Raw genomic sequence first — 10,908 nt, 5'->3', positions numbered from 1 at the left:
CACCATCACCACGACTACCCAAAACCCACCGAGCTCGGCCCAGCTCAGCCCAGCGGCCCGACTGGAGACCTTCTCGACAGAGGTCTCCGTGCGTCTGTCTCTCCCCTCTCCCCGGACAGAGGCGAGATCCCCGGCCGTGCACCCCGACAGACCAGCCCGCGATCCAGCCCGCCAGAAGGAGGGCGGGGACGCCGATGAGACACGGCCGCGCGCGCGCGGTGCGCTCCAGGGACCCGGATCCACGCCTGCCCGGCGACCGAGCCGGCGACGGTGACGGCAGCGGCCACGACCACCGCGGGAAACGGCAAGGGCGCGGGCCGGGAAATGGCCTCGCCCGGTGACATGGCGGGGGCGGCGCGCCCGGCGCAGAGGAACCCGTCGATGGCTTCCCAGGGAGCAGAGTCCGAGGACAGCAGCGCTGAGAGCACGGCGACGACGACGACGCGAGGCACGCCCAACGAAGACGATGTCCACGACCAACAGCGACCGCCGCCGCTACCGCCACAGCAGCAATCGCAGCACGCACCCCAACAACCACCAACTCAGCAGCAGCAACAGCAGCATGGCGAGGGCACCGCCCCCGCCGCCTCCGCCGAAGAGGCCAAAAAGGCGCGCGCCTGCGAGGCCTGCCGCGGTCTCAAGGTCCGCTGCGAGCCCGACCCGGGCAACGAGGACGGGCCGTGCAAGCGCTGCCGCAAGGCCGGCCGGAGCTGCGTCGTCACCGCCCCGACGCGCAAGCGGCAGAAGAAGACGGACAGCCGGGTGTCGGAGCTCGAGAAGAAGATTGACGCCCTGACGGCGAGCCTGCAGGCGCGCGCCGCCGGAGGGACGACGGCAGGGCCAGGTCCCGGCGCCGTTGGCACCACCGGTTTGCTTGCGCAAGCGCACCAGTACCAACAGGCGCAGCAGCAGCCAACGGCGCCGGCGCCCGTGGATAGACCTGCGGGCGATGCGCTCGCCACGATATGGGGCAACGGAGCTAGCGGCGGGCTGGCACGAAGCTGGTCCGCCGACTCACAGCCGAAACCGCCTCCGCCTCCGCAGCAGCAGCAACAATCGCGATATCAGCCCCATCGACCCTCAGTATTCGACGAACCCTTGGTTACGGCAGGCCAGAAGCGCAAGGCGTCGTCTCCCTCTGACCATCGGGAAGGCTCCAGCGATGACACCGCCAGCGCCAACGCAGGGAGCGGGAGCGGCGCCGGCGCGTGGGCGTCGCTCGCGCCCCGGTCCACCGAGGGCGACATTGTCGACCGCGGCCTGATATCCATGGAAAAGGCGGCCGAGCTCTTTTCGCGCTACAAGGAGTCCATGATCCGCCACCTCCCGGCCGTCGTCTTCCCGCCGCGCATGTCCGTCATGGAGCTGCGCCGCACCAAGCCGTACCTGTTCCTCGCCGTCATGGCCGCCGCCTCGTCCGAGATGCACGGCCTGCAGCGCGTGCTGCACAAGGACCTGATGCTCCTCTTCGCCCACAAAATCGTTGTCGCTGGCGAGAAGAACCTCGAGCTCGTCCAGGCCCTGCACGTTGCCGTCATATGGTACTGGCCGCCCGAACACTTTGAGGAGCTCAAGTTCTACCAGCTCGTCCACATGGCCGCCGTCATGGCCCTCGACATCGGCCTCGGCAAGAAGGCGCCTCCGCGGCGGAGCGTCCCGCCCTTCAGCTGGCGCGAGCACCAGTTCCGCCGCCAGCCCCAGCCCGACCCGACGAGCATCGAGTGCCGCCGCGCCTGGCTCACCTGCCACTACCTCGCGGCCAACACCTCCATCGCCCTGCACCGCCCGAACCTCGTCCGCTGGTCGCCCTTCATGACCGAGTGCGTCGAGGTGCTGGAGACTTCGCCCGACGCGGCGCCCACGGACAAGTACCTCTGCCATCTCGTCTGGACGCACCGCATGGGCGAGGAGATTGGCATCCAGTTCTCCATGGACGACCCGGCAACCACCGTCAACATCCTCGACGCGAGGACCCAGTATGCGTTGCGCGTGCTGGAGCGGGACCTGGACAGGTATCGCGACAGCGTGCCGAAGGAGATGATGCAGCGTAAGCACCCACAGACCTTTTATCCCTTTGCCGTGTACACTTCTCCGTTGCTAACATCTCTTGCAGCGACGCTCAAAATCAGCTTCCACCTGCTCAGCCTCTACATGCATGAGCTTGTGCTCCACACCCAAACCCCGACGGACGGCTTCCGCCCCCCTTTCAACACCGAGGTCATCAAGGACGGCATGTTGGACTCGGAGACGCTCTCGGCGGCCCACATCAACGCCCTCTCGGCGTGCCTGATCGCCGTTGACGGCATCTTCAGCACGTTCCTGGGCATGGACGTGCTGAACATCCGCTGCCTGCCCGTCTTCACCTTTGTCCGCGTCGCCTACGGCGTCGTCGTCCTCATGAAGATGTACTTCTCCGCCTCGAACCCCCAGTCGGAGCTCGGCAAGGTCATCAACAAGGACAACATGCGCGTCGAGTTCTACCTCGACGCCCTGCTCGAGAAGTTTCGCGTCACCGCCGCAGACGACAGGTGCCGGCCCGCCGCCAAGTTTCTCATCGTCCTCGCCATGCTTAGGAGCTGGTTCCTCAAGCAGGGCAAGGCTGAGGGCGCGGGCCCGGCAGCCGCTGCCGTGGGCACTCCCGCCCCGAGTAGCCGGACCGGTGCTGGAGGCGGCGGCGGCGATGGGCCCGGCTCCTCGTCGAGGACCAGCCTCACTCCCCCCGAGGCACCGCTCATCCCGCCGCCGAGGCATGGCATGAACACGCCGCTCCAGGTCCTCTCCGAGGTCGCCATGGGCCGCGAGGCCAACACCGCCAGCACTGGTCCGTCTCGCCAGGGCATGATGAACCACCTCCCCAACATGCGCCAGACCCCGCAGCCTCTCTTCCACGACACCGTACCGGGCGTCGGCACCCCCACCGTCGCCAACGCCAGCACCGACCAGCAGTCCGCCGACCCGACCGACTCGGCCGCCTCCTCGTCCATGGGGACCGTCACCACGGCGGCGCCGCAGCAGCCGCCGCAATACCCGCCGCCGTGGATGGGTCCGCATCAGCACCAGCACCAGCAGCAGGGTGGCCCCACGCCTCTGCCCGGCCCGGACATGATGGACCTCAGCGCGGGGCTGCCGCCTGGGGTTGATCTCGAGAACCTGGGCTTCAACATGGACCCCAACGACATACTCTTCGAGGGGGGTGCCGCGAGGATCATGAACGAGCCGTGGTTCAACGATGTGTTTCAGGGGCTGCCGGATCCCAACTTTTTCCAGTTTTAAACCCGCGCCACGTGAGGCGAAATCCGCTCCCTTCTTCTGCCCTTCATCCTCTCCAACTCTTCCCTCCTCCTACTCAACCCTTTCACTCCGCTGGTGGCGACAGTGACTTGTATATATACCTGCCCTGGCGGAACCGGTCAACAGCTTCAACTAGAAGCAAACTGAGAAGGTTCGGAGGACTCGAGCAAGGGGAAAGTCCCTGCGAGGATAGGATGGGGAAGTACGCTCGAGTGGCTTTCTCTGCAGGGCCGCAACGTTGTGATGACGGTGTTTGGAGCCGCCAGAAGGACGAGTGGGCGCAACACCTCTACTCTTACATCATCGAAACTGTGGTCCATTGCAGGGGGCCGGAGGGGGCGATCATTGGTGTTTTCTGCGGCGGCGGCGCCTGCCCTGGGCTAGATGGGCGCGATGTTCGGCGTTTTTGGGTGTGCCTCTTTTGCCTCTCTGTACCACCACAACTAGCTACGTGCCTCTGCGGCGGCTGTGACAACAGTTAACGAATGATACCACTCGAATCGAATCTACGGAGAAAGGTCCCAGGCCGGCATGATTGTGCGTTGTGCGTTGCGTGTGCAGTTGGTTGTCCTTGAGATCTGATCTGTGAGAGGCAGGAAAGGCAACAAGGCATGATGATATGTCCGACCGGTTCGACCTGTTGGTCGACCTGTTCAAACGGCGCACTGACAGTAAAGCAGACTAAGATATAAGCTCTACAGTATATCTCACTCTACCAAGTACAATCCCCCCAACTCATGGCTGTGTCGGCAGCACGATATAGCAGAAGGTCGTCACTACAAGCAGCGGCAGCAGAGTATCAATAACCACGGGCACATCAAGTCACGGGTTTTTAAAACGCCAGTCACATTTTCTCATAGCCGTCAGCGAAACTCCATTAACCCAAGGCAACGTCACGTCGCCGTCTTTCTTTCAATTCTCGTGTTCGGTATAGAGAAAGTAGTAGTAACTCGGTAGCCCACCAGTCAGTCCAGCCAGCCGCCAGTCAGGCAGGCAGGCAGGCGACTGGCCCTCGCTCGCCCATTAAACGATATCTCAACGCCTCGCTTATCACTGCGTCTCTGTCTCTCTGACTCTCTGTCTCTCTCTGTCTGCTGTGTCTGCCTCGGTCTGTCTCTGTCTGTACTGTCTGCGGGTGCTGCTGCTGCTTCTCCATCCAGCGTTTCCCTTCCCAGACCAGATCAGACCAGTCGTTCATCAATCCATCCAACGTTGCCCCGTAGCGGCATTATGAAAGAAACGCGAAAAAGTGCGGCCAAAGAACAAAAGCGGCACGGTGAACCAATCCGGGTATTACCAACTTGCAGCCGCCAAGACGAACCTGACAAGTGCATTTGCAAACGCGTCCCCCTCAGTTGCCAGCATCTCGTAAGGTGTGCCTGCCTGTGTGCTGGCTGTGATGCCCCAGCACTCGGCAACCGTGGCAACAAAAACCATCAGATCCAACCGACCGCGGTCGTCATCCAACGACCCAAACGTGGCTTGCCAGATCTCCCATCCCCTCCAGAACCAAACCAAAACTAGTCATTGCCCTCTCCAGGAGCGCCAGATGCCGCCGGAACATGGTCGTGTAGTATGCTGCAGGCATGTGAGGAAAGAAAGAAAGAAAATGCAGCAGAAACAGTGGTATCATGGCTTCTTTCCCCACCAACGGGTATGCCCTGTCGTAAAAATCGAAAAACGGGTCCCGTCTACTCTACGTCTTAGAACCGTGCCTCTTCGCGAAGTCGGCTCTTGGATCCCTGGTGCTGGAGGCCGCCTATGCCGCCCATATAGACCAAGCTCTCCCGTCGCTTTGCGTTCGTGTTGGAACTATGAGGCTGCTCTAGTGACTGCGAGCTGCCCGCCCCGTGCTCGTCGTTGATGCTAGGGTATATCGGTCGGTCGTATCCCGGAGCCCCGCGAGGCGTCGGGTGATAGCCAGACCCGTCAGACCCGGTGGGAACGCCGTATACGCTCTCATAAGCCGGTCGAGAGGATGCAGCGGGTATTGTGCTGTACTGTACTTGGGGGCCCATATCGTACTGCGAGCGGATGTTGCCGAGCGGTGGTGTCGGTGAGCCCCTCGCCGTCTGCAGGTTCTGCAGCAGCGGCGGCGTCGGCGTCTGCCTCGCGTGGTCCCTCATCGACTCCATGCGCGGCTGACGGTGCGGCGAGGCGCTGCCCGACGATGTTGACGGCCGCGCCGGCGGGTCGAAGCGCGGCGGACCGTCTGCTCGCCCTTGTTGCGAGTCGGACTCGGGCGTCGGCGACGGCAGCTCATAGTGCTCCGGGTCGACGCCAAAGATGGCCTCGTAGTTCTGCAGGAACATGGCAAACACCGGCGCCGGTATGTTCAACGTGGGCGAAAAGACGATGCCCACGTTGCGCACGTTCATCTTGTTCATGTCCGCATTGTTGATGATCTTGATGAGGAATGAAATCAGGTACTTGAGCAGGGTCGCGTTTGCTTGCGGCAGCCTCCGCGCAAGCTCGGCCAGTGTCGCAATCTTCTCCTTGCGGTCTGCGATCTCGGTGGTCGCCAAGAACTCGAGGTGGAGGTCTCTGGTGAGAATCGTCGTGGGCAGCTCGCGGAGGTAGAGCTTGAGCAGCGAGGCCACCGCGTGGATGTCGTGGTAGTGCTCGTCCGTCACCAGGTTGATGTCGCCTTCGTTGTTGAACCGCTCCCGGAGTTGCTTGATGACCACGTTGGAGCCGCTGAGGCGGAAAATGCCCTCCTCGAGGATGGCATCCTTGTGGTCCAGGTACTGGATGCATCGGAAGACGACAGAGGGAAGCGGCACGTTGACGTCCACCGGCGGGTTGTAGCGGACCGCCTCGGCCAGCGGCGCCCCGAACACCTGGCGGACGGGGCCGTGATATGAGCCCTGGGGTGGCGTCGCCGCTGAGCCGGCCTCGCTACCGCCGAACAGGGAGTCTTGGCCGTCTGACGAGGATCGAGTCTTGGGGCCAAAGCCAAAGAAGCTTCGCTTCCTGGCCTTCTTCTCGTCGTTGGTCGGGATCGACAGTCCCGACTTATTGCCCCAAGCCGCCGAGTCGGAGATGACCTGTGGATCTTTGGGCGCCGAGATGATCTTGTTCGACTGGGAGCTCATCGTCTCTACCGCAAGGTTGTGGGAGCTGTAGTGCTCGGGAAGACCAGTCGCGGACTTGGGCCCTCCCGGCACGCTCTGAGGCGCCTCCCCGGCGTGCGTGGTGTCGTACCGCACGCCAATCAACGTATCCGAGTCAGCTTGGTGGTGGTTGGATCGGTTCTGGCTGCTCTTCTTTGACTTGGCGCCGTTCGGGTGCTCATGTCCGGATCCCTGGCGATCATGGGCGACGGCGCCTTTGGGCGTCTTCACTTCGGGGTCGTCGGGGTCTCGATAGTCGATCCATTGCAGCAGGACGTCTACCCATGAGTCCCGCTCCTTGTCGCTCTCCGCGCACAGCACATGCTTAACGTGGCTGTGCGAGTCCTTCTTCTTCGGCTCTAGAATAAGGAAGGCATGGCGATACTGATTGTCGAGCTCCTCGCCGTTCTGCGGCCGCGCCGGCGATTGCACTTCGTTGCTGGCTTGGGACTGCTTCCCGATCTGGGCGTTCTGAAGCTTGATGGTGCCCAAGTGAGCACCGCCTGGCGTCTCGTAGTACTTGAGGTGAGGCCCCTCGATGATGAAGAACCTGGCTTTCCACCCTCCAAAGTTCTTTCCCTTCTTGGTAAGGTAGCCACTCCGGACGGGGCGACCGTCGGCGCCGATCTTGAAGCTGCCCGTCTCCGGGCTGCCTCTGAGCGCCGAGCCTGTCTCATCCGCGTTGGGCGGTAGTGTGTTGCTGGACAGGTACTTGCACAACTCCACCGCCGTCGCCGCGTCCAGCGGTGTGTCCAGCAGCTCGTCCAGATACTGCTCCAGCGCCACTCGACGCGCGTCCAACTTTGCCGGGGCATGTCCGCTGAACAGTGACCGGTCTGGCGTCTTGGCCGTGACTGCCGGACACTGCTTCAGGCGCTGGTCGAGCTTGCTCAGAGACGCAATATCCTTCTCGACACGCCAGAGCTCTCCACCGTCCGCGCGAGAGGCGATGGCGAGGGTAAAGACCGGATCCTCTTCCAGTTGCGTCAGGGATATCAGGCTGGCCCTCGACGGCTTCATGCGAGACGACGCGACCTTGACCTGGATGGAGGGCAGCGCATTAGGCGGCAGCAAGAGGTCGGGAAACTCATCCGTGACGAGTCCGCGGAAGATCTTGGTGCGTTCGGCGGCCAGCACTCGGCCTCTGCTGACGTCTGTCCCATCACCAGTTCGCGTGCCCGCGTTGGTGACTTGAGTGGACGACGAGCTGCCGGAAATGGCAGGAGACACAAGGGGTGTGTTCGGTGGCAATGGAATCATCTGACGGGGTGGTCGAGGGGACAACGCTCCCCCTGATGCCGAGTTTCCGGACCTGGGCGACAAGGGAGCAGCGGGAGCTGCAGTGTTTGAGACGTTACCGAATGGCCTCGGGCTGGCTGGGAGCCCCGGGCTTCTGAGAGGGGGTGCTAGCTCAGCCTTGTGGTCGCCGTGAAGCATCGCGTCCAACGAAGGGGGTTCATCCCCGTGGGCTTGCCCGGGGAGAGGGGCCTTGGGATCAGGCGCATGGCCCGCCTCCGTGGCCGGCCTCGACTTGCTAGATTTGCTCTTCTTCGAGGCACTCCGTTGCTGCTCTTCCCTGAACGCAATAATCTCCCGCTCACGGTCATCCTCTTCACGCGTCCGGCGCCGGCCTCGCGACTCCGGGCCTACGTGCTCGACCTCCAGGATGTCGTCGTAGTCGGACTCGGAGTCCTCGTCCTCTGGCGGCGCCGAGCTCTTCCGGGCTTGCTGGTTCAGCTGTAACGGGGCCGGCGGCGCTTTCCGCAGTGGGACCGGGAACTTGCTGAGACCCTCCTCGGGCTGCGGCGTCGGCTCCATGATGGTGACGAGCGGAGGGGATGAAGGCGGCTTCGGCGGAGGCACGCTCGGTGGGTCGCTCGGGAGGCTGCGCGACGGCGGCAGCGAGACGTTGTATGGTATCTCGCGAAGGGACTCCTCCTGCCTGCCCTTGCGCTCCTGGTCGGCAGCCCTCTCGTCGGCCTCGTGATCGAACTTGCCGAGCGCATGTTCGTGAGGCTTAGGCATGGTGTGTTTAGGGTCGAGCATCTCGCCCACGGCGGAATGCGACGCGTGCTGCCGGTCCGCCGGCGGGGTGATCGGGTACGGCGCCATTGTGAGATCGATGGGGGAATTCTTCTGGCTATCCGAGTCGAGGCTCGGCGAGTCAGGTTCGCGGGTCGGCAGGTCGACGTCGACGCGCGGGCCAGCCGGGCCCCGACGACCAGTCGGCTCCGGCTCCGGCTCCCCTCGCGGGCCACCCGCAGCTTTCATAACCGCAGGGTTGGCCATCAGCTCCTTGAGCTTCTTCCTGTATCTCTCCTTGTCCTTGAGGGCAGCCTCGAGGTCCTTGTTCAGGCCGAGAATCATGGCCCGCTGTTTGTCTACCAGCCGCCATAACTGCGAGTTTTGCTGTGCCTGTGATTGCTTCTCCTTCAGAAGGTGCTCAATGACAGCCTCGGGGCTGCCCGCGGCCTTGATGAGACCAGCAACATCGACTGGCTTGGACTGGCTGCTGCTGCCCTTGCTCAACGACAGGGTAGACGAGGCAGTGGAAATGGTGGTGTCGATGGAGGCATTCCGAGGCGGACCTTTGGGCACCTCGCCCGAGGCCGCCATGGCGGGCGCTGCCATCGGTGGTTTAGGCGCCGCCTTCGGGGGCGGACGGCCCTGCGAGGGCGTCGGTCTGGAGGCTACAGGGTCGGAGACGCTTCGGGTATCATTCGTGACGCTTGGAAAGTTCAACCTGCGGAGCATGAGGCGTGAGACAGCTTGTTCGGGCAATGAAAGAGGGCTCGAGCTACGGCAGCAAAGAGCAACGCGAGCTTTGCAAAACGAACCTGGGTATTTCCTCGTCCGGCGTCGACGGGCTGGACGAGTCGCTGTAGAAGGCCGTGTGGCCCACAGGTTCCTGTGACGGCGCCGTCCTCTCAGGTGGGCGCTGTCCAATGGGCGACGGCAGGCCCTGGCTGGACGGGGATGCAGGATGTCGAGGACTCGTGCGCGACGGAGACGGCGCCACGTTGCTCGCGGTAGATAATGGGCTTGGGATCGGTGGTCGAGGAGATCTGGAGAGACGGCGAGGCGTGTCAGCCCAAGGCAGCAGAAGAGGGAAGGCTAGCTAGCAAGTCGAGGTCGCACGACAGTGACATGCGCGCGGGCACAGACGGGCGAGCGAGAGTGAAACCAGGGTCCTCAGTGCTCCTCTCCGTTCAGCGACAGCCACAGCGACAGCGACAGGGGGCAGCGGCGGGCGGTCCAAGACGACCCTGGCGGCAGCAGCACACGGACCACCGGCAGTTTGGCTGCCAGTTCCGCGAGAGGAGGACGTGTGGAAGCGAGAACAGACAATGGGGTCGAGCGACGGCTCCGTGATGAATAGGGACTGGGGGAAATTCGAAGGGGGAGCCGGCGCAATACGGGAGAAGGCAGATCGCGCCGCGGCAGACAGCAGCGGCACAGACAGACGTGATGACGCCAGGCGCTCGTGAATCACGGTCCATGGCCCCCCCGTCCACCCATCCGCTCATTAAAGACACGATGCTCGCCAACACAAGCGGGCGTGGGGTTGCGACTCACCTTGGGGATGCGGGATGAGGATGCGGCAGCGAGCCCAGGGATGACAGCGACGGCACGGCTATGAGGCGGCCGACGGTGGGACTGTCGTCGACGGGCTGCTGCGGGCGAGGAGTCGAGCGCGGCGGAGAGGTGTAGGAGGAGTAGGACGAGACGGACGAGGGAGAAGCAGGTTGTTGTTGCGCGGTGGTGGGCGAGGAAGGGACATGGCCTGCGTCGGCGACAACCCCAGAAACGGCGGCAACGGCGTTTTCGGCAGCGGCAGGACGAAGGCCCGGGCTGGAGGCGGCCGAGGAGGAGGCGGCGGCGGCGTCCCTGTCGGCGTCGTCGCGGTTGTATAAAGGCGCCGGCCGCTGCAGCACCTCTTCCTGGAACTGCTGCTGGAACTGCTGGTGATGGTTAGGAGGGGCCTTGCGCAGGCGCTGGCGGCTCCGGGGGTCGCGCTGCGACATGGTCCCGGTGTGCCTGGCAATGCGTTATGCGCAGCGGCGGCGGCGGCAAAGAGATTCAATGCTGCCCTGGATGGGTGGAGCGCAGTGGGCTCTCTCCAGACTGAGGTGCCCAGCGTCCAGGGCTGGCCGTCGTGTGCCGTCGGGCCTGTGCGGCGGGCGCGGATAGCGAGGCTGGCAGCCGGGGACGTGCGTCGACGGGTGCTGGCGCTGGTGGTGGTGGTGGTCGTGCAGCTGCAGCGGCGGCGGCGGCGACAGGGGGGGAGGGCAGGCGGGTTCGGTTCGTGGGTGCAGCTGCCAACGGGAGGGTCCAGACCACCAACTGGAAGCCAAGGTCACCACCTCGGTCAGCCAAGGCGCTCTGCCGGACAATAATCGTCCCTGTCGTCGTCGTCGTCGGCGTCGGTCTCGTCGCGGCGGCGCGTGGTGGGCGAGGAGGGCGTCTCGAGACGTCGCGCGTGCGCTGCTAGCCAGGTATGCGC

The 10,908-nt window shown here is 63.9% G+C and overlaps 3 protein-coding genes across 3 annotated transcripts; 1 reads left to right on the top strand and 2 right to left on the bottom strand.

The window, feature by feature from the left end:
* Positions 1 to 381: 381 nt before the first annotated feature.
* On the top strand, positions 382 to 3,273 carry PLICBS_007237 (uncharacterized protein; the record flags this gene model as incomplete). Its single annotated transcript, XM_018320658.2, has 2 exons — positions 382 to 2,047; positions 2,114 to 3,273. The coding sequence occupies 2 exons, from the start codon at positions 382 to 384 to the stop codon at positions 3,271 to 3,273; spliced, it is 2,826 nt and encodes a 941-aa protein (XP_018180555.2).
* Positions 3,274 to 4,994: 1,721 nt separating this feature from the next.
* On the bottom strand, positions 4,995 to 9,553 carry PLICBS_007236 (uncharacterized protein; the record flags this gene model as incomplete). The annotated part of the gene is made up of 2 exons (XM_018320657.2): positions 4,995 to 9,147; positions 9,546 to 9,553. The coding sequence occupies 2 exons, from the start codon at positions 9,551 to 9,553 to the stop codon at positions 4,995 to 4,997; spliced, it is 4,161 nt and encodes a 1,386-aa protein (XP_018180554.2).
* A 423-nt stretch (positions 9,554 to 9,976) lies between these two features.
* On the bottom strand, positions 9,977 to 10,429 carry PLICBS_007235 (uncharacterized protein; the record flags this gene model as incomplete). Its single annotated transcript, XM_065601133.1, has 1 exon — positions 9,977 to 10,429. The coding sequence occupies one exon, from the start codon at positions 10,427 to 10,429 to the stop codon at positions 9,977 to 9,979; it is 453 nt and encodes a 150-aa protein (XP_065457205.1).
* Between the last annotated feature and the right edge of the window lie 479 nt (positions 10,430 to 10,908).

This window comes from Purpureocillium lilacinum (assembly GCF_023168085.1).
Source record: "Purpureocillium lilacinum CBS 284.36 DNA, scaffold_5, whole genome shotgun sequence".
Lineage (NCBI taxonomy): Eukaryota > Fungi > Ascomycota > Sordariomycetes > Hypocreales > Ophiocordycipitaceae > Purpureocillium > Purpureocillium lilacinum.
This window is presented reverse-complemented; position numbering and strand designations above follow the sequence as displayed.